The sequence below is a fragment of the Vitis vinifera genome, chromosome 8 (assembly GCF_030704535.1).
Source record: "Vitis vinifera cultivar Pinot Noir 40024 chromosome 8, ASM3070453v1".
Classification (NCBI taxonomy): Eukaryota; Viridiplantae; Streptophyta; class Magnoliopsida; order Vitales; family Vitaceae; genus Vitis; species Vitis vinifera.
In genome coordinates, this window is record NC_081812.1 from 3,417,375 (window position 1) to 3,444,425 (window position 27,051).

The 27,051-nt window shown below is 36.6% G+C and overlaps 1 protein-coding gene across 1 annotated transcript; it reads right to left on the reverse strand.

The window, feature by feature from the left end:
- Window positions 1–27,051, reverse strand: LOC100263244 (uncharacterized). Its single transcript, XM_002265220.5, has 14 exons — window positions 26,876–27,051; window positions 25,991–26,124; window positions 24,150–24,270; window positions 23,911–23,975; window positions 23,336–23,449; window positions 22,836–22,910; window positions 19,786–19,824; window positions 19,636–19,707; window positions 18,439–18,552; window positions 7,738–7,809; window positions 7,619–7,655; window positions 3,710–3,822; window positions 1,365–1,571; window positions 1–566 (listed from the first exon to the last, which is right to left on the reverse strand). The coding sequence occupies exons 1-14, from the start codon at window positions 26,955–26,957 to the stop codon at window positions 474–476; spliced, it is 1,338 nt and encodes a 445-aa protein (XP_002265256.2). The 5' UTR covers window positions 26,958–27,051; the 3' UTR covers window positions 1–473.

The following is a 27,051-nucleotide window of genomic DNA, read 5'->3' on the forward strand; positions in this document are numbered from 1 at the left end:
TTGATCTCAAGATACTTAGACAAATTTATATTTTCTTTCTTGATTTTGAGGCTTTCCTTGTATAGTGCTTGATAAGCCCCAAGCAAGTCATCCTCATCATCTTTGGAAGCTAACAACAAAAATTTTTACTTACAACTCTAAATGATTGTTTTTACAATATTCTAGCTTCTGCATAAATTTCCCCCTCTTTTTTTTTTTTTTTTTTTCTGTTAATCAATCATATTTCATAAGCATTGAAAGGAATGAACAGGTCTGAAACAAAACCCTAGGGAAAATTTGCAGTGTACACCAAAAACTCCTCCACCCTCAATCTGAGCTTGCTGCATAATAAGCATAAGTAAGGCCAAAGAGGCAGGCAACATGTCCCCGTGCCTGAACCGGTTGGTTTGCCAATTTATGGGTCTCATTTTCTTTCCATGGAGACTAGCTATTAACTTCCATCATAACTTGATGTCTTCACAGGGAAGAACCCTTCATGTAGGGACTCCTTTGTTTTCTTCGTTGCTCTCTGAACTTTTGATCCTGCTCATCTGGGAAACAAGCAGCTCATGCACTCTACCCTTCAACTGCAAATCACAAACATATCTAAATTAGCACATCTCTGAGCCAATAATGGTGAAAAAACTCAGCAAGAATTACAGGGATGCTCAGCAAATTACAATGACTTTTCAGTGAGAAACAATGACTATTGGAGGAAAAAGGATAAGCATATCCGAGAAAAGCCCTTGAGGCCTGGTTCAAGTGGGTAAAGAGTTGGGGAGGGTTTGTGGGAGGTTCTAGGTTCAAGTCTTAATGGGAATTAAAATTTACCTAAAAAAAACCGTATCTGAGTTTTTGGTTCAAAGTTCACTGGTACTGGTTTAACCCACAACTCATGACTATACAAGAAAATTACTGAGCTTATATATACATTCTATTAAAAAAGCATTCTGTTACAATACATCAACATTTGTTTCTTAATCAATAAAAACTGCCAGAGTAAACAACCCATGAAACCAACTAGACATTTCCCCTCTGCACCTCCATGTAATTGAGCTGAAACAAGTCAGAAGGGTGAAACACTATTTCAATTAGCCTTCCCCACAAACCTTAAATAAAACTTGAATAGATATCCATTGTGGTACTTAAATGGTGTTTGATAAACAGAATCATCCGTTATTTTTAATTCATGGCATTTTGACTCCCAAGTTGGGGCACAACTCAGTCAAATTGTAAATCTTACAATTTGCAATGCTACAATTCCTACTAGGGACATAAGGCAATTGGATTCCTTGTAAACGAGGTCGATATTTAACACATGTTTAGTGTAAGGAAGAAGTTAAAAAGTTGCTGATATAATAAAGGCAAGAAAGGACAATAATAACCTGATTGAGTGCAGCTTCATTCTTTACTGATACATGAATGGCCCCCTCCGGTCCCATTTTCTGGTACCTTGCCAGCTCAGGATTATCAGCACTGACATCTTCTGTATTGAAAATGATAGGAGACTCTTGCAATAGATCACATTTGGAGACAACATCAATCCAAAGATGATCACTGAACCTCTCTCTTATTTCTTTGTATATGAAAAACTGCAAAGGCAGGAACCAAAAGAAAAGTTTGAGAGAGAGAGAGAGAGAGAGAGGAGCAAAATAATAGGTTGCTCTCTATTAAGATAATCATTAAATATGGAAAAATAAAATAAAATTTGCATCTCCAAGGAAAACCATTCAACTTTACTTTTAAAAGTTTAGAGTTTCTGTCCTAGATACAATTGGGAAAACCAATTCCTTCTGCAAATTTGTGAATTATGTGTTGTGCTCAGAAGACTACTAGCAATATGTTTATTAACTGCCCTGAGAATTATGAGTTTTGAGAGTTCTCTTTTGGCTTGTTGGTTTGGTTTGGGTGCCCAAAAAATTTCTTCTTTCAATGAAATACCTTTTAAGGGCTACCAGCTGCAATGACGGAGCCAGAGTAATGTGTTAGTGTGCTTTGCTTGCTTGATATGGAAAACCTTGACCCAAAAGATTGTAAGACTTTTGAACAAGGACATCCTCAAGCGAGAGATTATGGAATAGGATGTATTCTGGGCATCAAACACCAAAGAATTTGGAAGGTGTTCCTTTGGACATCAGTTTGGTCAACTGGTCCAACTCCAGAACTAAATGAATATGCAATCACCAAAAACAATGGTAATGGACTGAAATTATGCTCTTTCCAAAAGGCCTCAAGACATGATCCTATACATGCAATTGCAATGATGGTCAATCTCAGCATTATAGAGTGCTTCAAAAGTAATGAGATTGGGACTCCAAAATCAAAGGCAGACTGTTGTTAATACCATAAAATGGTATTATTATATTTATTATTGAAGTTAGTGGTGGTGCACATATTAATTAGTATCAATATTTCTCATCCGCACATGTGCACACATCTATGTAGCTCAAACAAAAAATTTAAAATTTTTAAATCCCTGGTATAAACCAGGTGACAGACATGATTGATTATTCAAAGAACTCATAATTTAGGGAATCCATTGAATTGGTCCAACCTGAAAAATAATACTGAAATACATAATATAAACATCCCATGGAACAGGTTATGTGTGTGATGCGCATGAGGTGCATTTAGATGTCAGATCCATCAAGCTGCCAAAACTTGGGACATGGGATCATGATTAAATTGTTGAAGGCTCTACTTACTGTTTTAAACTACAAGGAAAAATGGAGCGTCTAACAGGACATACTTGACATGTATATGTCACTTAATTTGAAATATCCTTGCAATATTGAAACAGATTAAGAAAGTATCTAAAACAATTAGCATTGCGTTGCTTATAGGAATGAGCATTTTGAGCCCTCCTGGAGAGAAATTAAAATAAAAATATAAGATGAAAAAGAAACTAACAATTCCTAGGGGAAGGCTATTTGAGTAATTTGGCAGATTTAGGTTATTTGGTACTCATTGGTTACTTAGGCCCTAGTAAAAATCTTCTTTCATGGAATTAGACTTCTAATTCCTATAATTCTGATTTTATTTGAATTTCATTATATGGGAGATATGGGAGTCTTAGGGGTTGAAAATTTTGAGGTCCTAATAGGTATTGGGTTTTCTAAAGCTGATGAACAAGGCTATTATATATAAACAAACAAAATGGGACTAGTTTGTTAGCATCTTTGTGTTCTTTCTTTTTTTTTTTTTTTTTCCTTTTTTGGATGGGTAGCATCTTTGTGTTCTTTAATGATAAGACTTCATTACCATCCCTTCTAGGTGAGATTTCTAGAAGGTCATAGTAATATCATAAAGGTTTTCTTTCATCCATTCTTCTTTATACTTTATTTTTCTTGCTTTAATTTTCTTCGTGCTGCCATAACTGTTATCCCTCATTACACTCAAATCATAAACTAGTGAAGCTCTAACCAACCTTATCTGGTTGTAGGCAATTACATTAAGGTGGTCCTCCATTAGTTACTCACCCATTCTTTTTGGAGAGGCATTTTTAGATAAAGTTACAGCAACATTTTTTTTGATAGGTAGATGCAGTTACAGCAACATGCAAAACAATCCCATGCCCATACTGATACTGTGTTGTATTTGGTCCAAATATTTCACTTACTCTAAAGAGTTACGTATTTGGTGGACTTTACCTGTTTTTGAAGTGTACAAAGGACACATGCATGTATAGACAGGAAGAAACTGTATGCTATGATACTTGGATGAACAATACCTGATCAGAAGGTGAGGTCCCACATTCTCCAGAAAGGTCATGAACATATAGTATTGCAGTGGGCAAATGTGACAGGACAGCAAGCGTCAACTTTTCCAAATTATTCCTTTCATCTACAGGATCATGCCAGAGCACAATGTAAGTTATGTAAAACATGATCCTACAAACCTGGGACAACCCCAGTGCATTAGAAGAAAGTATATGCGCTGTTGTGTCATCAATGAATGTATTTCCTTAGCTAGGAATTCTGAGGCAAAATATCCTCCAAAATGGAGCAATTACATGAAGATCAAAAACCATAAATCCTAGTAAGATTCTGAAATGACTTCATTCCATGGGATCCTAGAAAATTGACCCTATTCCTGAAATTAAATATATCAATTTCAAGCATCCCCTAACCTTATTCATATTTTTCTGAGAGTCCCCTCATCCCTCTTTTTTGATAGGTCACATTTTTTCCCTGCTGAGGACTGAACCTGGACACTGCCACGTCCCCAGACCAAATCCTTGCCACTTAAGCCAGGCCTCAAGGACCACTTACCCCTTTAAAATTTTTCAGTTTCACTGCTCTCCTTGCCGATATTCAGGGATTTGTTAACTATCTTTATACAATCTCAATTACCTGTTCCTTATTTTCACACCCTTAGTTGCAGGGGATTCCTATATCAGGAAATGCTCCTACTCAGATTTTTTCATTTTTTTTTTATTTTGAGAGCTAAATAAAGATAGTATTAAATAAAAAATGTAAAAAAAAAGTGCACCAAAATACACAGGATATACACAACAGGAACAACAAAAAACTGCTTGTGTGCTTACAGGAATCATGCTTTTTCTGTCAAAGACCTACAATTCCCATAAGATGAAACCTCAAGAGGCTGTATCATATTCACTCTCAAGAAACTCAGATTCTTTTATCTAAAGAACAGTTAATAACCTGGCAGAATAAAAAGGGGATTTCAATTGTATAGCTATTATAAGAAAGTTCAATTGTAACTACTTTTCATTGAAACTTTTCAAATCTAAAACTAGTGGAACTTTCTCAAATCTGAAAGAAAGTTACAATCTTGTCATTCTTCATAAGAAAATTACTTATCTCCAATGTCTTTACATGTACATATATAGATGCTTCTATCTCATCAATATATAAGACACAGATGCTGAAGAAAGGAAAAATCAAAATTAGGAATTCAACAAGGAACATATCTTTTTGTCAAAAAATCACTGATACTCTTGATATTGATATTGCCCTCACACATCACTAATATTTCCACAATAGTCTTTGACCAAAAATAATTCCATGATATTTTCCATAAATTCTTTCCTAACAACCATTTTCAGGAAGCTACGCACAAAATCTCCAATGCTCTCTTTGAGCAGAAACCACATTTAGTAAGGTGGTCTATAGTTTATTCAAACAAAAGAAAGGGTGGCTTGGGGGTTAGGAATCTTTCCATCTACTGTGCAAATGAAGTTGTTGTTTTGCTAAGGAGAGGGGGGCTTTATGGAAGCAAGTCATTAGCGGAAAATACTATGAAGAAGAAGGAGGGTGGTGCTCCAGTGAAGTGAGAGAAGGGTATAGGGTAGGGTTATGGAAAGTCATTAGGAAGGATTAGGATATTTTGAGATGTAGAGTTGCCATTTCTATGAGGAATAGGAGGGTGAGGTTTTGGAAGGACAAGTGGTGTGATGATGAGCCATTGTGCATTTGTTTTCCTTCCTTATTTGTCATAGCTTCTTCCAAGGAGGCTTGGGTGGAGGATGTTTGGAACCTATAACCTAATGGGGGTTGCTAGGCCCCTCGCTTCTCAAGGCAGCTCAACGATTGTGAAGTGGAAATTGTAGAGCATTTCCTTTTGAGATTGCAAGGGAGGAGGGTATGCAGGGATGCGGATGATAATGTGCTATGGACAGAGTCAAAAGATGGAAATTTTTTTGTTAAAACCCTTTACAAGGCTTTGGAGCCAGGAAGACAAGGTATTTTTCCAATGAGTGTGATTTGGAACTCTTGGGTATCATCGAGGCTGAGTTTCTTTGCCTAGGAGGCTATTTAGAATAAGGTTTTAACCTTGGATCACATTCAAAGGAGAGGTTGGTCTTTGGCGAATAGATGCTTCCTTTGTCTTATAAAGGAAGAATCCATTGATCACGTCCTCATCCACTGTGACAGACAATATTTTATGGCATCTATTGTTCTCTTTGTTTAGTGTGTTGTGGGTGCACCTCTCATCAGTTAGAGAGATGCTTTTAGGTTGACATGGTTCTTTTGTGGCTAAAAAGAGGAAAAAATGAGTGGCGGGCTGCTCCCTTATGCCTTTTCTAGACAATTTGGAATGAAAGAAATAATAGGGAGTTTGAAAATGAGGGGCATTCGGTTCAAGGGCTTAAATTTTCTTGCCTTTGTAATCTTTGGGCATGGGCTAAGTTGTTCATAACTTCAAGTCCTCTTTCCACAATAAACTTTATGGATTGGTTGGGCTTAGGTTGAGGGGGAGTTGTTTTTTGTTGTCCCTCTCTGGTTTTTTGTGATGCCTTCAGGTGTTCTTTGTATACTTCCTGTATACTTTGGGACACTCTTTTGGCATTTCTCTTTTATAATATTCTCCTTTTTAGCCATCAAAAAAAAAAAAAAAATCTCAAATGCTCTCCAAATTTTCCATAAATTTGTCCGTGTAGTACTAGTTGGTATCAATTTCTTTGTATTCCTTTTTCTTTGCTATGTGCAAAGTAATAAGTACTTCAAGAAATGGTTGTTTTGACACTTTAGTGTTCTAATATACAATGTTATCAGCTTTTTTTGCTTGGAGCATTATTTGGAGATCTTGGGCTCTCATGAGGGTAAGCTTTTTTGCTTGGGAAGCGTCTTGGAACAGAATTTTGACCATTGATCAGCTTAAAAGAAGGGGTTGGAATATGCCAAATAGGTGTTATTTGTGTAAAGTGGAAGAGGAAACTAGTAACCACTTGATCCTTTTTTGTAAGAAGGCTACAATGCTATGGAGCTTGCTTTTCTCTCTTTTTGATGTGCAGTGGGTCCTGCATTCCTCAATCAAAAGAAATTTGATAGCTTGGCATGGTGCTTTTGTGAGTAAGAGAAAGGAAAAGGCTTGGAGGGCTGCCCCCCTTTGTTTAATGTGGACCTTATGGAAGGAAAGAAATGAAAGACTGTTCAATGACACTGAACGTTCCGACCAAGCTTTAAAACTTTCTTTTTTGTACACTTTTTTGAATTGGGGTAGGGTGTATTTAGAGGATCATTCTTTATCCTTGATTGATTTTATAGAGTGGCTTTTGTCTAGATAAGAGAGAGAGTTTTCTTTCTTTTAGCCTAGCTTCTTGGGCGTTGCTTGTATACTTTATGTGTACTCTTTTCGCCTCTGCTAGGCTTTTCTAATACAATCACTTATTTGCCTATCAAAAAAAAAAAATATACAATGTTATCAGCATATGCACTTGACAAAGCACTCTCATCCTATAGATCACATAATTACCCCGTTAACCCAAAATATGCATTATTGAGCATCCATAATTCCTGAAATTTCATTTGAAATTTCCATGTTTTGTTAGTGATTTAGGTTGCATCTTTTAAAAATTTACTGATAGCAATATTTTGGTAATTTCTAGACAAATGATTCCCTCATGGACCTCATCATTGTCATTCTAATCCATGTGCATAGATTTTCATCAAGTAACATTGTTATCCAAGTTGCCTTGGAAGAGTTTCCAGTCTGATGGTCGAATTGTGAAATAGCAACTAAAAAGATGAATACTAGCACTCAACAAGATCAAACGTTAGCATGAAAAATAGAACTTCAGATGCCTTTTTAACTCTTAATACTGAAACAGACAATTTCATGCTACATTATCAACATGATAAGCCTACAGACAACCTAAAACTGATGACTGTCTTACCATCATGCCTATTCAGTAAGCCAGGAGTGTCTGTAACCTGCAATGGATTTGTAAGTGTTAATAGAACTACTGATGGTAAATCAAATAGCACATTCTGCATCTCAAGGAAAATTGCTGACCTGGAAATGACGGTAGTTGAAAGCAATATGACCCATTAGAATTCCTCTAGTTGTGAAAGGGTAGTTGCATACCTACGCCAAAGACAAAATAAAGTTTCAAAAAAATGGTAAAGCAAAATAGAGTGACAGTGAATGATGCTAATGATAGTCCTTTGCAATTTACTATTAAAAATCAAATTGAAAACTAGTTCTTAACTGAAAATTTTGGTTCACCACCCCTTAAACATGTTATCAATGGAGTATTGTAAGGATTCTCAAATCAATGTTTACATAGTCATGATTAAGTGGAAATTCTATTCCTTTTTTGCATGTCGATTGGGGGATTTTTTTTTTTTGTGGGGGGTGGTTGTGTTGTTGTGGAGGAGAAAGAGAGAGTCTTTTTTCTTTTAAACAAATAGAACATTTAAACATTTGAGTTTCTTTTCTTTTAATTTTTAATCCTAGTTGCTAAAAGACCTCAACCCAGTTCTCCTATTCTAAGGTCTTAAAGGAAACACGGATCCTCTAAATGCAATGGCTTTGAATCATATTGTCACAATAAGAGATGTTCCTGAAACTATACAACAAATGAAAATCTATAGCTCATTTTCACTGCCTTGCACGAAGATTATTCTTCTATTGTTTTTCAGAAGTGTAAAGTAAAACAATTATTTGTTCCTGCTCCATTCATTAGTATGCCTAAGATACATGATACTGACTTCTTCAGTCAAAAATCATATATGGCAATCCCTACTACCTTTAAGTTTTATGTTATTTGTATGTAAGACATGATGCTAGCTTGTTCAATCAAAAATCATATATGTTTATCCTACTCCCTAAATTTCATGTCTTTAAATATTTTAAGAATTTGGAATATCCCCCACTTATGGTTTCCTACCTCTCAGGGAGAACCCATTCACTACATTGATTTACATGATTGGATAACAAATACAATCCAAGTGAAGCTAGTAGGAAACATTTTTTTTCATATTTATTTGCACAATTGATTAGTAAATAAAAGTCATGTGGATGAGGTAGGCAACTTCAATTCTTATCTCAGGAAGAGATAGAAACTCCACCAAGGGTAGAATGGACATAACAAATTAAGATGCTCTCTGAAGGTATCTGTATGGTGCTCCATGATTATGACACAATTAACTCAATGGATTAAATAGGTTGAGCATCCAAACCTGAAATTGACAAGTTTATTGAGCAGGTTATATGCATTGGCATGATTATGACATACTCAACACAAAGCTGATTATTCTGTCAGGTTTGAGTTGTGTTGATGGGTCATGTCTAATTTGTCCCCTCTAACTGGCAAGGACGTGTTTTTAATGAGGGGAAAAGGAGTGCATGGAATACAGCCCCAGTATGCATATTTTAATATATTTTGAGGGAATGCAATAGAAGAACTTTTTATGGTCTGGACCAGCTAGAATTACAGCTGAAAATTATTTCAATGAACCCTTTGTTTGAACAGTTTGGTAGATAAATAGATGGAAGGATATTTATTATAGTATTCATTGATGTTTCAGGTGGTCTGCAAGCTGTACATACTGTTTTTTTTCTTTAGATTTTAAGTTATCCTTGAAAGCATCCCATATACATGTCAACCATCCCCTTTTTGGCACTTTGAAACATTTTATTTACTTATCAAAAAAAGAAAAAGACTTTTTTAGCACTCTTTTCAAAACATTTTATTTACTTATCTAAAACAAAAAGGACTTTTTTTTCCCAATAAAATAGAATTTCAACTAAACTAGAAATTGGAGACACATTCAAACAATGACATCTAGGCTCAAATTCTGTCAAATCAATCATCCATCTTCGCAATATACATTAGAGTGGAGAATCATATTGCATCATTCTTCATTTTCTAATTTGAGTTGTGGTATCATCTTTTGCTTTGGCTGGCATATATAGGGTGGCCCACAAAAAGTCCAAGGCATGCTAGTTACCCCCTTTAAAAGCTTTGGCCTGGGAATCTGAAGCAAAGTCCTCTCACATCTCATATTGCTGGCGACCATGTGGACAATTTTGGAAGATAGGGGTGAAGTGACTTTCCCTTCAAAGATAATTTGGGATTCTTGGGCTCCTACTAAAGTGAGTTTTTTTGCTTGGGAAGTGACTTGGGGCCGGATTTTAAATATAGACCAGCTCAAGAGGAGAGGATGGGTTTTGGCAGGTTTTTGTTGTATGTGTAAAGATGCGGATGAATCGGTTGAACATCTTCTCATCCATTGTGGGATAGCTAGAGAGTTGACACTTTCTCTTCTCCTTCTTTGGCATTTCGTGGGTTCTTTCTTTTTCCGTTAAGGATTTGTTGGAGGGATGGCATGGTAGCTTTGTGGGTAGGAAAAAAAGGAAGATTTGGAGAACATCCCCTCTTTGCTTTTTATGGATAATTTGGAAGGAGTGAAATCAAAGAACATTTGAAGGGGAACAATACACTACCCAAGCCCTCAAGGATTTCCTCGTAACTAATCTGTATATGTGGTCTCAAGGGTTCCTTCTAGGAGACAGGCAGGAAGGTCCAACCTCTTTATTAGATTTTATAGAATGGGCGAGCTCTTCTTTTTAAAGTGGGTTTGTAGCTTCTATAGCTGGTTTTTGTTTCTCACTTGTATACTGCATTTGCCACTTTAGTTTGACATTCTTTTTATAGTTTTTTTTTTTTTTTTTTGATAAGTAAAAGGAAATGCATTAATAAAGAGGCAAAAAGCCACAAAGCATAATACAAGGCGGCTAGGGCCTCAAAAAACAAAGACAAAAAGAATCACCTCCCCTTAAGTGGATGCTACCCACTCCAAGAAGCCTATAAGAGAGAAAGCCTCCTCACCTAAATACAATTTGGCCCAACTCCACAATTTTCTTTTTTTTTCACAAATTACAGACAAAAAAATTCTTTAACTTCTAAATATTCAACCACCCCCCCCCCCCCAAGTTAATTTATTCCTCTCCTTCCATACCGTCCAAAAAATATACAACGGAATGGAATCCCAAACCTTTTTCCTTTTCTTCCCCACAATAAAGCCCCTCCAGCTAATTAAGACCTCCTTTACAGTTTCTGGAAAGACCCATTTAACATCTACTAACCCAAGGACAATATCCCACAAAGCTCTAACCACTATACAATGTATAAGGATATGATTTACATTTTCTTCTTCACACCCACACAAAAAACAACAATTCGGAAGTTGCACCCCTCTTCTTTGAAGTCTATCCAGAGTAAGCACCTTTCCCCACGTCGCCTCCCAAGCAAAGAAGGCGACTTTAGTTGGCACCCTAGCCACCCAAATACTTCTTGAAGGAAAGCCGGTATCATTAGGATTGGTCAACAAGCTATAAGCTTCCTTGACCCTGAACTAACCATTTCTTCCTTGCCTCCAAAAAACTGAGTCTTCCTCCAAAGAAAGCCTATGACCCCTCAGCATATGGAGTAAATCCCCAACCATATCTAGCTCCCAATCATTGAAGTCCCTCAAAAAATTTAGGTTCGAACCTCCTTGACCAGAATTTTGGTCCCACATTTCCTCAACCGTTGAACTCCTTTGAACAGCCATGACGAAGAGATGAGGAAAGCAATGGGATAGCGCTGTATCAGTACACCAAACATTTGTCCAAAATCTGATCTTAGTACCCTTCCCAGCTCGGAATATCATGTTATCCCAGCACCAATCTGATTCTTTCCAAATCTCCTTCCAAACCCCTACTCCAACCGCCCCATTAGCCTTCTTTGGCCTCCATCCAAGACCCTCTTGCCCATACTTCACCTTAATCACTTGTTTCCAAAGATTATCTTTGTCACAAACATACCTCCATATCCACTTGTCAAGCATGGCTTTGTTCAACATGGCTAGCTTCCTAAGGCCTAGCCCACCCTTTTCCTTATCTGTACAAACCACCTCCCAATTAACTAGATGAATTTTCCCCTCCAGATTTCCCCCTCCCCACAGGAAGTCCCTTTGCACTTTCTCTAGCCTTCTAGCAACAATCTTGGGCATTCTAAAAATAGACATTTGATAGATTGGCATGCTAGCCAAAGTACTTTTTATTAAAGTGATTCTTCCCCCTTTGGAGATATATTGCTGTTTCCAAAGCGCAAGTCTCCTCCTTACTCTCTCTTCCACCCCATCCCACATATAAGGAGCTCTATTAGGAGCCCCTAGAGGAAGTCCCAAATACTGAGAGGGTAAGGACCCCATGAATTTGTCTCTTGAATACAAAGTAAAACCACCCTCTGGTTCCTTATAAAAGCCTTAATAATTTTTATTTTGGAGCTATCGTTTGCTCCCCTCACATTCCAGCTCAGGACTTTTAGCTTCATTGGGCAACTACAATTTGACTCCCTTTGCCCTGTACCGAGCCTTTTTGCTTATTCCCCCCCTCATAGTTTACAGAACACTCCAATCTCTTTAACTCCCTGATTACTACTCAAAAAGAGCATATTTTAGATAATAATTCTCATGAGTTTCACATCTTTTGAGTAGTAATTATGCCTAAAACACTCAATTAACATGTTTTTGCCCTTGCAAAAGTTACTAACAAGTTTTATGAAGTTTTGGAGTCATTTCAAGATATGATTTTGATAAATTGGTGACAAAAGAGATGAATCAAATTGAAGAATAAAGTTGATGATGATCCAAATGCATAATGAAAGAAGCAATGCAATCAGTTTGGATCGGGATTTGGAGTTGATTTGGAGGTAGTTGAAGTGGAATCAAGAGAAAGAAATGGGAGAAATTGCAAAGAGGAGTCGAAAAAGCATGTTTTTCAATTTCGCATGACCATGCGAAATTTTCGCATAGTCATGCAAAATGAAACATAATAGGCTTGGCTGCAGCACACAAGGGAAATGAAAAGTAGTTTCGCATGACCATGCAAAATTTTCACACAGTCATGCAAAACGCTCCAGCAAGACGAAAATGCAGCTGATGGATTTTCCACTTTGCATCATCATGCGAAATTGCTGGGGGCTCGTGCCAAAATGTATTTTCTCCAGATTCCTTGATGAATAAGCCTCTGGAAGACCTCTTAGATGATGCCAAGTGTCCACTTGACCTTGACCTATAAATAGAAACGTGATTGACTCATTAAAAAAGACTTTTGGATATTTTCTAATTGTAGAACTTTCCAAATTTCTTCTCTCTATATAATTCTCTACTTTCCTTCATTTTCTCTCATTTTCTCGGTAGCCAAACATGTCTTGTGAGATCAAATCTCCAAGCATGAGTGGCTAAATCTCATTTTTCTTGGAGGAGGGAGGATTTAGAGGTAAGATCTATGGTGAATTAGAGAATTGAGCTTGAATTGCAAAGGTAATTTGATCCAATTGATTGATTAATTGAAATTTAGGGATTTTTCTCTTCAAATTGTCTTGGATGATTACTACAATGCAAGCTAGGTAGATTCATCAAATTCTTAATGTTAGATTTGATGAGATTGAATAGTGCATTGTGTGAATCATTGGAAGATAATTTAAGATGAATTGAATATATGAATTGAATTGATCTCTTGGATTAGAATACCTAATTTGAAGAGAAATTAGATCTAGACCTAAAGCTAAATCAAAAATCGGTTTAGATGAAAATTTAGGTTTTCAATCTAACTTGATGAAAATTAGATCTCAACATCTATTCACCATGGAAATTGTTTTATAGAAAATCCTAACTCCGAGAATTTCATCTCCTATTAATTTTCTTCTATTTTACACTTCATTTTCCTCTCAATTTGAAATCATTGTTATTTTGAAATTTTATCATGCATTTTCAAATCAATTTCATTTGATCACAATCATTTCTTATCATCTCATTCAAGCCTTAATTATCAAGAATAATCCATCCTTGTGGACGATACCTAAAAACCACTATATTACAGTAGTTTGTACTAAAACCACTTTTTGATCGGGTACAAATTGCTATAGAATAGTGAATTAGGTTATAAATTTTGTTTTGATCCAATAAACGACAAAATCCGAGCGATCACTCCCTTTCGAACTTTGACTTTTCCAGAAGCTCTTTACTATGTATCTTCTCCCATCTCTTTATGGTTTTAATAAAAAAATTCAGAATTTCCTTTTCCAATCCCTCCGTCGGGAATCCTAAGAAATGACTGAATTTTGCCAAACTACTCTCCTCCCATTTTTCCTCAGGCTCATTTCTCACAGCTTGTATTTCAGGTGTGCCAAAGGCCCCCTCCGTCCCCCTGACTTTATCACTGCTTCTCTTGGTTACTCCCAAGTCCCTACAGCCACTGACCTTCTCATTGTATCCCTCATACACTGTTAACCACATTGTTTTATCAACCCGAATTTCCTCCTCTATATCCCCAGAACGATCGTAAAACTCCCCCTCCGGAGCCCGATCAAAATAAAAAGGATTAAGATGAGAAGCCCCCAAAACCCTTTCTCCCCTAGAACAAAACCCCGACCCATACCTCAAGGCTTCCTCTTCAAGCGCCCTGTCTGTCACTGAATAACTAGCAAAAGTTTGCTGCTTCCTTAGATCCTCTGACTCCCATGCGACAAAGGGCTCTGTCTCTGAGGAGTTCCCGTTTTTGGAGATGGTGCGCTCCAATAGATAGCCCTTCTCCTGAGAGTCATTGCTTGAGGCTTGGGCTGCTAGCGAGATTGGGCCAGCCCTTGCCTTTCCTTCTAAATCAATCAGCTTTTGGCAGCCCATTGAAATAATTGGGCCTTTGCTTGAGGCTTGATCTTTTGACGTGACTGGGCCTTTGCTTGAGGCATGGCAGCCCACTTCTTCAGCCCACCTCCTTGACGATGGGCTTGCTTCTGGACCATCCTCTCTATTTGCCACTCCTTTTAGCTTTAAGCCCAATGGTCCATTAGCCAGGCCAAGCCCACCAGCCCTCCTTGCCTCTTTTGGGCCCATGATTGGGCCTAAGGAAGACAACCCAGACAATATCTTACCGATTGAGGCCCAATCCCTGATTGTCGAGCTTTGATCTAGGTTTACCGTCACCCGGCCCGACTTGCCCCCTGCTCACCCATCTCTTCACCTGACAAGTTCAGCGTCTCGAGCCTCACGCTTACCTACTCCTCCTCCACGCGCTACTCCGAGCATGAAGCAACATCACCCCTAACCTCGACGCTTTTTCGTCTAGCCTCTTCGCTGAGTTTTTTCCTCAACACCGATCGGCACTCCCACCACAATGACAGAGCATAGACATCCTCCTCCACTTCGATTTCCAATACACTCGGCATAACATCTCCTCTCGATTTGACCAAGATTCTAGCCCACTGAATCTCACCCATCGTCTTCGTCTAGTCATCAACTGCAACAAAACCACCGCATTCTTCCCCCACTTTTTTCAAAATCATCGGACTCCATAACGAGATTGGAAGCCCAACGATTCTCACCCAAACTTCATTTTCTACATCTGCCTCTACCCAGCAGCCACTCCTAGGGTTCCAATGCTCCAGCCCTACCTGGAGTTCTCCCATCGAACAATTCCCTAAGGATACAACACGTCTTGCTTCTTCCAGATCTTCAAATTCCAACAAGAATCTATCCTTTTCCAACTTAGCCAACCCTAAATTTCCTCTTAGACCCCAAGACTTTGCCCAAAATCTTCCCAAACTCTCGAGATCTTCTTCTTCCTCTGTACTGGCTTTCCAACTCGCCACAACGCAATGTTCCAATTTCTGTAGATTTCCTAGTGTTTCCTCCCTTTTAACCTTCATTGCGATTGAGTTTGTATTTCCCCAAATTGGCCTCTTCACTACTGTTGCATACGAGCTTTCCACAACAGACTTCCCCACAGGCCTTGCTTCCTGGTTATTTGATTTTCTACCAAGACCTCCTACCAGTTGATGAAGCTTCTCCGCCATAATCACTCATCCCCTTTTGTCCCCTCTGCCTCTCGGGATGAAGATGCAGAAACTCTTCCTTTCCAGATCAAAAACCCCTAACCGGATAAACCCCCCCGCTCTGTTTATCCCTCGCATCATGGAATACAATCTCCCCTTTTCCTTCCATTCCCTTCCTCATCTTGCTTCTTTCTCGTCCTTGATGCAGTGGTTTAGGCCTTCTATGAAAAACCCTAAGCTTTTCGGTCCCAGTCGGACCCATGACGAAACCCCTCCCTTCTTCTCCACGATGAGAACTTGGGGTTTTCCTTTCCTTTCATCTACAATGATCTCGAACGCCTTGGATTCCACTGCGAAGCTGCTCTCCTTCCTTCTTCTGCGAGACGCCAAGCTATTTTCTCTCTCCTCTCCATCACACTCTCTCTCACTCTCTCTCTCGCTCTCTCCCATATTCTTCAGTGTAATTTCCTCCATACATTCTTTTTATAGTTATTAATATACATACTCTTATTTGCCTATCAAAAAAAAAAAATTGATTATGAGATGTTTTCAAGGGTAGATCAAGTTCCATCACAGTGCAGTGGGACAACATCTACCTGTTGTCTTCTCTTTAAATCTTGGTGACTAAAGAGTTTTATCACTGTTTGTATTCCCTTTAGTTTGATGTCCTTGGAGTCTAGGACTAAGGGAGTAAGTATTAGTGACTAAGGAGTTTTCTCATTTTGTATTCCCCTTAGTTTGATGTCCTTGGAGTCTAGGACTAAGGGGTGTAGCTCTCCTTGCTCGAGGAGAAAGGATCTTTGTCATAAGTGGTGTGTGAAATTAGGAGAAGCTCTATTGGTGTTGTATGATTGGTGTTATATGTAGAAATGGGGATTTAGCCATGCATTTTATGTTTCTTTGAAGGAGCTCCAATCCTTTTCTGTCATTCTTTACTTCATATTCATAAAATTTCTCTTATTCCTATATATGTGTGTGTGTGTGTGTGTGTGTATGAGAGAGAGAGAGAGAGAGTATGTGTGTGTGTGATAAGACAAATAATGTAGGAGTATGCTCACTTCATTTATTCACACTTCAGCTATGCACCGAGGTAAAAGTTATGTCACCAAAAGTTATTAGGAATAGCAATATATGTGTGTGTGTGTGTGTGTGTGTGATTGTGATAGGACAAATCATTTAGGAGTGCCTTCATTTATTCACACTTCAGCTATGCACCCAAGGTAAAAGTTATATCACCAAAACTTGTCAGGAGCACGAATAAGATCCAATTATATATTACTACATTCATCATTGGGATCCAAGGCCGAAAGTTTTGTTTAAGTGCCACAAACGATTGGTTTAAAACTGCAAGCATCTCAAATATATTGGTTTACCCAATCACAGATCCAGAAATATAACATAACAAAAATCTAGTTGAAACCCAAAGGTTTGAAACAAAGGCATAGGTAGTCATCGCATAGTCCCAACAAAATTTACAAGTTTCAGCAACACTTGGCAGTGTCATCAATGAGTCAAAACAGGGCAAAATGAAAATCGCTACATATTTTTCAACTCCTCTTTTCCATCAGAATGCACTAAATTGCTATATAGAATGTTTCCCACTTTCTTCCAGCATCATTTGTTAACCCAACACAATAAGCTTCAGAAGATTGGATTAAATAATTAAGGATTAGAATTTACTTGAAACTTTAAAATTTTATTTTTTATTAGATAATTTTTAAAATTTCCTCAAGTAAAATGGGTATAATGTAATCTTTGATGCATTGATTTTCTTATACTTGATTTTGTACTACAGATCAATTTTATGGAAATACAACATTTTAACGACTTTATAAATTATTTAATGATCCAATTGTTCATTAAGAATTACAGAAGAAAAGAAAATACATAGACCAAAAAAATGTCAACAAAACAATGACATTGGAAGTAAATGTGTAGTTAAAACAAAAATTGAGTTGAGAACAAAGTATCAAGAGTCAAGAAAACAATGACATGGAACTAAATCTGTGGTTAAAAAATTTGAGTTGTAGAACGGTTCCAAGTGTCCAGACCTCAAGTATTATTCAATTTTTTTTTGCAACAACAAAGTAGCCCCTTTGGAGACTTCCAGTACCTTTATATGTAATATTATTTGTCTCCTTTAATTATTTTAATCTCCAATGTATTATTTCCCTTTTTGTCATTCTTTGGCTTTTTTTTTTTTTAGGTATTATTATGCTTACATTTATGTATCAATGCATTTGGATGAACCATTGTCAAGGTGGTTTCAATATTCCAATGCCCTTCGTTTCAAGTTTCACAATCTCAATTGCAGTGACAAAAAGTTAAAAAAAAAAAAAAATCTGAAGGGAAGAAATACCACTTCATGGTAAGAACACAGTGTGTTCCAGGGTTAGAGGTGTCAATTTGATGATAAAAGGCATTCAGTTTTTATAAAGCTTTTCTTGAGAAGTGTTTATAAAGATTTGCATGAGAGAGTCACTTTATAAAGAAGGACAGAAGTGAACAAGTGGAGGTAATGAAGGATGGAATGGTGCAGTTAGAAATTAGAAAATCTCTCTTTCTTTTGTTTCTTTTATCTCTCCTGTATCTGTTCTTCTTTAAAATATTCTTCTTCGTTTCTGATAAAATAAAAAAAAAGAAATTAGAAAATCTAAGGGATGGGCATGTGAAATGCTTATGGGGAAGGAGGGAAGGAGGGAAGTTTTCGATCATATTTTGGCATGATATGCTATATGGAGATACAGCATGTCATGATTTGCTTTCAAAGGGTCAGTACCATAATTTGCTTTATATTGCATAAAATGAGGCAGTTACAGAGGATTATTTAAAAAGATTAGAGGAAGGAGAAATGAAAGAGTACAGGTCTGAAGGGAGATGTTTGCTCATACCTCAGGCTTCCCGGTTGAAAGTACACGAACCAATGATGACTTCCCCACATTAGGAGCTCCAACAAGACAGAGTGTTGGTGTTTCCAGATCAACTACTGGCATTGCCCGCAAAGTCTACAACCAATTATTTGTTACCGAGGATGAGCAATAAGAAAATCCCCAGTTATCACAGAAATTAATGGTGTATATATCAATACTAGCATTGTGGTTACTTTAAATAAAAAATATTATAAGAAAAAAAAAAAAAAAAAAACAGGAACTAAAATAAACAAAAAGAAACTACTCGCTCAAAAAGCTCATAAGCATTACCATCAAGCTGAAAATGCACGAACATAGATAGTCTAACAACAAATAGAAAGCAGTAAGAGGTGTAAACAGTATGGGAAAGTGCAAAACACTGAAAGCAATAAACACAGAAGATGTGCAAATCAACATGTGTGATGTCCCACATTGCCTAGGGAGGAGAAGTTTTTGGCATTCACAAGGAGTGACAACTCTGAATTGTGTAGATGGACGCGCTTTAAAACTGTAAGGGCAATAGTCCAAAGTGAACAATATATACACAATGCTGGTGGGTCATGACAACATGAACCTGAACCCACTGAACTTGCAAACATGATGTTGGTTGGAGGCCATAAAATGCACTCGACTCCTCACTTGAATTAAGCATAGATCAAGATCTGATAGGTTCAAAAGCCTACATTTCTCCTAAGCTACCATAAATTAATTTGATTTTACAGTTAAGCCAAAGTCCAAAAATTACAACCATGAACAGATTGTCAATTTCTGCTATTTAAACTTTCGTTGAAATAGGGCATTAACAAAGTGACAAACTTCAACATATAATTTTGTCATTTGCAAGTGAATTGTTCAAGGGAAGTGCACAAGCATGCAAAGCACACAGATAATTGACACAATATGGTAGTTAGTAAAAAAAAAAAAAAATTAACAATGATATACAATGTATCTTCCTTGACATGAAGGGAAAAACCAAGAAAGGGAGGGGAAAAAAGGATTTGGGAGAGGATGATGACCTTTTAGCTACCCTCAATAAGGGGAGGTAAAACAAAACAAAAAAACAGGTTAAAAAAAATAAAAAAAACAAGTAAACAATCAAACAAATAAAACAAGCAGAAAAAAAGAAAACACACCAAAAAAAAAAAAAAAAAGCCCTCCTGTTCCCAAAATTAAAAATACCTTGGCAATGTTTAACAAATCATCAACAGCTTTCCCTTCATGGTTAAAAATATCTTCAAGTTTCTTCATACCCTGCATGTAAATCATAGCAAATAAGAGGATCTTCTTAGACAAAATAGAATATGTATGCCGATGCAGACAATAGCTCACCTCACCCAAACGTTCCTCTGCTTCTCGCTTTGTTAAAGACTGCCAACATTCAAATTAACAGTTAGCCAAATATATTTTTACTAAAAATACAAAAAATGACAACATACTATCAGGTAAAACTTAAAGTATATTAATAAGAAAAAGAAAAATTAGAAACGCCATATTTCTTACTACAGATAAAAATGGGAATTCAAGAGCAGACCTAGTCAGCAGAAAGATAGCTTATGTTTTCTACTCACTCCCTACTGTCTTGCAACAATAGCTTATGTTTTCTACTCACTCCCTACCGTTTTGCAACAATTTAAAACAAATTAAAACTAGTATATGGAAAGATCCCAGGTAGATCTCATTATTCCCTTGAATTGAATACAGGCTGTAAGATCAAAACGGGGCTCTACGGAATTATTTAAAGAATGTATCCTCTTATGATGAGACAAAAATTGATAAACAATTTGATAACTTCCATAATGCTAAAAAGATGTTCAAGATGGGCATGACAATCAAATGAGAAATAAAAGTAACCGAGTAAATTGAGTTGAAGTAGTAAATTATACCATAGGACAAAATGTATTAGTTAAATAATAGTAGCACCTAATATTGTATTTTTAATTTTGATAGCATTGTAGTGGGAAAAATTTGGAGGATGTTGTAAAGAATTGCAACAACAACTTGTCATTCACATCCTTAGCTTAACTTGTAGTACCACAAGATAGGAAAGAAATTGGAGTACATTTGATCAGGTATGAAATATGATGCAAATTTATATTTATTGTCCTAGCAATGCATTGTTAACAATTGAAAGCTTTCTAACATCAAGGCCTCCATTATGTTTTTGTCTGCAAGTGATCACCTATCTCACCAAGTGCAGTTTTTTCTCTAACTAACCCACAACCCACAAAAGCCTCTTTTTTTTTTTTTCTTTTTTTCTTTTTTCTTTTTTCTTTTTATGAGACACGAAAATCCTCTTTGAATCTTCTCAATCCCCATGCTCACTTGTTTGGACAAGACAAATAGAGACACGTGATAAATGGGCAAGCTCGACAAAGTGCTCTTGATAAGATTAAGCCTTCCACCCTTAAAAAGATTTTGCATTTTCTACATAGTTAGCCTATTGTGAACTCTCTCTTCCACCAAATGCCAACCAGCCCCCAATTTACAGTGGGCTTCTAGAGGAAGCCAAATGCACAACAAAGAGTTCCCCCATCCTACAACCCAACTCAGACAGCAGCTCCCCTACATTAGGAACACTGTCCACTAGAATTAACTCACGTTTCTCCAAAATAAAATTTTATTTATTAGAAACAACAAAATAATATATTAAGATAAGTAAGAAAAGGTAAAATAGAAGGATGAGGAATCCTCCAAAAAAAACTATGCAAAAAGTATGTAGGAACCTCCAAAGTACTAAGCAAATCTATACAACTATGAGGTGCCACTACCCATATGAGATACAAAAAACAATCAATCCTTGCTAGCCCACACCTTTGGAACTACATACCAAAATCCAATCAAGTTGAATCACATTAAGGGGAATCCAAATTGATCTTCAAACCTGAGATAGTTTCAAACCACAAGAAGATCCAACTTAGACATAGCGCTTGCTTTTGGCTAGCTTCACAAAAGATAAAGAATACTATCAATGAACAATGATGAGACACCTCCACTCCTTCATCACCCCTTCCACTTACCTTGAACCCCAAAACATGTCCTTCTCTTGCACTTCAACAAACAATTACATGCCTTCAAAGCTAAAACAAACAGATATGAGGAAAAGGGATCCTCTTGCCTTAATCCTCTATTGCTTTGGAAGAAACCAACAAGAGTTTCATTCACTAGCATTGAAAATCTTATTATAGAAATGTCCTATTTGATCTAATTGATCCAATTTTTACCAAACCCCATTTTGTCTAGGATTTCTCGAAAATCAGCCTGACTAACATAATCATAGGTCTTTTCTATGTCCAACTTGCATATCACACCATTCAAACCTTTCTTCAGCCTCGAATCAATTGCTTCATTAGCAATTAGTACCACATCCAAAATTTGTCTCCCCTCAAGCATTATTTTGAATTCGAAACAACTTACCCTATCACCTTCTTCAACCTATTTGCCAAAACCTTAGCAAGTAGCTTGGATAAACCGCTCACCAAACTTATAGGCTTGAAATGTTTCAAGTCCTCCGTCCCTCCTTAAGGATCAACACCAAGAAAGTTATCTCCCCTCAACAAAAACATTATGTGAATTAGAAACAACTTACCCTACCACTTTCTTCAACCTATTTGTCAAAACCTTAGCAAACAGCTTCTATAAACCACTCACCAAACTTATGGGCGCATTTACCTTAATTCTAACTAAGAAATTCCTCATTTTGTGAGTATTCTCTATTTTATGGAAGAATTTAATGTTTCTATTTCATTCCCTCAACAAAATTTCCCTAGACTTCTACCTCCAAGATGTCTGTCCCAACAAGGCCCATTGATGGTACTCCTCCCTAGCTATCCTTCTAGCTTCAACTTTTTCCGGATCAACGATTGCTTCCCTTTCTTTGGCATCCCCAAAGCCCACCTTTTTTAAAGCTGCCTCCTTCTGATAGTAACATTGTCAAACACCTCATGATTCCACACTTTCAAATTTGCCTTCAAAGCCTTCAACTTGGAGACTAGAATAAAGCTATATAACCCACTGAATCTATGGCCCACACCAGCAGCTCTAAATGATTTGTGCAAGCTTCTTGCATTCAGCTTCTGAGAAAAAAATTGTGGAGAAGGATAAAAGAATTTTGATGACCATATCTTTTTATTGGTCATCAACAGTTGACACATAATTTTGTGGAGAGATCTGGTTCAAATTCTATATGATTGATGAAGTGTATTATTATGTGATTGCATGTGTTGCATATTACCCTAGAACATGTGGATTACTTCACTTAGGTTTGTGCTTTGGCTCTAGGCTCCAAGAGACCTGCGGCTCAATGCAGCTTGGTGCCTCTAATAACTATGGGTGATACAATTATTTACATAACAAAATTCAGTTTGAAGTAGTATTCCAACCTTAGCACAAAGAGAAGCATGTTCTTTACCCACTGATACCACCTTCTTCCTTAAAGAATCTACCCTTCTCAAAACCTGTCAAACCATAAGAAAATCCACAATAGCCATATGGAATATGAAAGTAGAATTCTTTAGTATAAGCAAACATAATGACAAAAAATAGATGAATATAAATGCGTTTTGTATCCACAATAGTTCACTAGCCATGGAGAATCATAAAACTAGTCAGGTCTCTCTCTCTCTCTCTCTCTCACTCACTCACTCACTCACTCACTCACACACACACACACACACACAAAGTGGGAAAAAATTTCACAAATTTCCATTTTATTGGATGCAAGATGGCCCAGAAAATTAATAATAATATCCTAAAAAGCATGCCTATTTAATTCTTTCATAAGTGGAAAAGGGTCATGAGTCCTAAGAAGGATAAACACGATTGCTAAATGTCCCAAGGACGATGTGATAAGAAATATTAACAAGAAATACTCATAATTTACCTGTTCGTAGTTCCCATCTCCAAGAGTCAACTGAATAAGCGACTGTTCATAAGGGTGCAGTTGTTTTTTGTCAGGAAAGTTCTCTGCGTAGCCTCTTAATGGAACTGCTAGTTCCTGAAGATGGAAACAGAAAACTAGACATCAAATTTGAGCATTTTTGTCCTATCAGACATAGAAACATTACATACAACTTGTAATTAAAGGTACAAGTATCACCTAATTATCATTCTCCTAACCCTAAATCTTAGGAACCACAGAACACATAACTTATTCAAACCTGATATCTTTTACAAGTCATGAATGAAAAGGGTGATATATTTTTATAATAATATCCATGTATAAAGAAGCATATGAAAAGTAGTTGATAAAAACAAAAAAAAAAAAATTGTTCTCTTTCTTTGATGGATATGCCTATAAGATATGTATGCATCCAACTTCAAAAAATAAGCATGTTAAACACTTAACATATATTCCATATCCATACTCATGTCTTGCATGTCTAACATGGGTACTTCACCCTTTCTTACACTATCCATGTCAAATAACATGACAGCTAAAAGTTCAAAGAATTGTACCTTCATCAGGAAATCAAGTTGCTTTGCCGCTCTATTCCTCTCTCGCTTTGCAATATTGGCGATGCCTATAAAACAAACAAACTAAATATCATAGTTAATAACTGGTTCCATTAATCAATTTTAAACTCAGTTACTCCTAATGCAAACCAGTTATAATGACATCGATTTTAAACTAAATAACACTAAATGGAACAAGTGGTAGTGATACCAAAATGGAGCATCCTGCCCATATCAATTACCCTTTGTAGGTGAAACCCTCTTTGCTTTCCTCAAAGCTGAATAAAGAATATCAACAGATGGCATCACCATGGGTAGCTTTTGAAATGCACCAACAGTTTCAAGAGTTGTTGATGCTATGTCCTAGAATTGGAACACAAGAGCCACATTAAATCCTTGTATAATTTTTAAGTTCTCATAAATAAAAATTTATTTAAAAAAACATACACAGAGCACATGCAAAGATATCCAAAACAACACCAAGGAAAGAATGCAAAAAAAGCTAACTAGGTAGACAAAGTATCTCACATCACACACACAATAGTACTCTATTTAGAAGCTTGACTACACAACATTGGATGATTTCTTCAACCAGACTACATTATATGGTGCCAAATTCTCAAAACTACTAATGAGCATATGCAAGTGAAAACGGGCTCTAAATGAGGGACAGTCTCTCGAGAAGATCTTGTACTATTGGGAGGAACATCTTGAAGATCTCCAATAATGGCAGAAGTGAGGGAATTGCATTGTGGAATAAATAAAGCCAAGGTGGACTGATCACATTGAAAGTGGAGAGAAAGAGAAAGAGAGAGAGGAATCAAGATGGCTTGTGTTCTTATGAAGCAAAGCCAAGGTGGATCCATCATATTGAAAATGGAGTGAGAGAGAGAAAGAGAAAGACAGACCCCAATGGCTTGCGATCTTTTGAAGCAGACTGTTAGGATTTATTATTTTTATAAAAATGTCTTGGCAAATTCTGAACCAGAATCTCTGTCATGAAGAGTTAAATTTCCATACCCAAATGTGAATCATTAAAGCTTTTGAGACTTGTTTATAGATTGCATACAGTTAAAAACAAAGACAAGTTTCCAATAGGTGCATTAAGTGACTCAGAGACCCTAAGCACATTATTAATTAATTTAATTTAGAAGTATCGACCTTAACTGAATCAATTTGAATTTGAAATTGGTCACCAAAAGGAAAACAGCTTTAACAGCAGGAAATACACATCTCCAATTGATCAGGGTTCTGGTCAACCCATCAAGCTAGTAAAAAATGGTCCTCAGCTGATAAGATTATTGCTGAATACATCAAGTAACAAAATAAACGCCATCTATCAAGTGGCCGTTTCAATCAATCAAGGGACAGATCAATTTCTCAAATCAGGTTTTTTAATTGCTTTTCAATGCTCTAGTGCTTTTCTTTATGAGATTCTTCTCCCTTCTCACCTTAACCCTCCTAGCTTCTTGAAATTTCAAAAATCACTCATGTACTTTCACTCACATAAGAATTTAGTCTTTAAACTTTTTTTTAAGCAATGTCAACCTTGAACTATGCCCAAATGTCTAATAAGCCTTTCTTTTGAGATTTTCCAATGAAACTTGGAGGAAAAGTCCATGTGACAATTACATGGACTTGATTTAGGCATGAGTTTCATCTAATATTATACTGCCCATGTGCCTAAATCACATGGTTTTTCCATCCACTTCTGACAGAAAATCTTAATAGAAGGGATTCTTAGACATTTAGGCATAATGTAGAGTTGACATCACTTAAAAAAATAGGGCCTAAATTAAAACTTTTTATAATTTGCCCCAAATTCTTTTCCAATTCATCATCTCAATTTCCTCTCTGCCTTATAACATAAAACTAAAGAGAAAATGATTCTTGAATGTTGATAGACATGCACCCTACCACAGTACAATGTCGTGATAAAAATTAAGAGGTGTAAAAGTACAATATTTATTAACATAAATTGAAATTTATGGCAGCACTAGTAAGTACCCGTAATTTTATCCCTCTTCTGGTTCTTTAACAACCTCCCAAAACTAAATAAATAACAATTTTGGAAGAAATCTACCTCCTTGTTGCTTTGGTTTTTGTTTTGTGGCACAGGTACATAGCTTCCGTTGACAATTCTATATGCAGTTGTTTGTATCTTCTTACAGAAGATTTTGGTTGGGTAGATTTCCGCTGCAGGGACCAGGTATGAACCTGCATTTTTTTAGGACAGCACATTGGAAAGAGGTGAAATGAGAAAATAATAATAATCAATGGAACTGGGGATAAGCCATCCCTACTTCGGACTGAATTTGAAAATAAGATAGAATTTATTAAAAAAAAATGGTGAAAACAATAAGTTTCTGTTTGATTGATGAAGAGACAAAAGAAAATGAACAGGAATTTATTTTGTCCTTATGAGTACTTTAGGGGGAAAAGAGGAACTTTCACGTATCTAAGCTAGGCAATCATACAAGGCTACACTGAGTTCAATTGTTGTTCCCTAGAGAACCAAAACATCAGCATTTGATGTTACAAACATTTTGTTTTTTTTTTCTTTTCATTCCCTTCTGTTTCTCGGCAAGCAAACAGAGCATGTAGTAAATAAAGGAAATACAGAAACCCACCTCATCTAGAATGCAAAAGATAGTCAAAATGTAAAACTGACTCAATCCCACAGAGATTTTGAAAAAGCAAAGCATAATTCCAAATCAATGAAACGAGCATATAAATTTGAATTAGTACAACAATGTAAGCAAATAATTAAATAAAGCAAACCAAATGTATACTGCTTCGGTGCATAAACTGAAGAAAATAAAAAGAACGCTGAATTTAAAATTGTTTCCTGGGGTCCCAGAGAATGAAAACCAAATTTTTAAAACATGAATTCAAACTTTCTTTTGTTTTGCCAAAATTCTCAGCAACCAAACACCGAGACAAAAAAGTGAGATGAAGAGAGAGAAACCTTTAGAAAAATTGGAGCTTCTGAGGAGTAGTTTGGTAGAAGGAATGTGCCAAAGCTGTATGAGATGTGAAGTTCCGCTCATCGTCTTTCTGTGTCTCTGTAAACCCCAAGCTGGGGTTTTGGGTTTGCTCTCGTCCTTTCGTTAATGAGGATTTAAAAAAAAAAAATATTTTCCC

Bases quoted from the DNA above. Each gene is read 5' to 3' on its own strand.
- LOC100263244 (XM_002265220.5), bottom strand. From the start codon at position 26,957: ATGAGCGGAACTTCACATCTCATACAGCTTTGGCACATTCCTTCTACC. The intron at 24,271-25,990 runs GTAGATTTCTTC...TTCCAATTCTAG, and splicing joins AAAACCAAAGCAACAAGGAG to GACATAGCATCAACAACTCT. The intron at 18,553-19,635 runs GTATTTTTAATT...AATTGGTTGTAG, and splicing joins ATTTGTTAAACATTGCCAAG to ACTTTGCGGGCAATGCCAGT.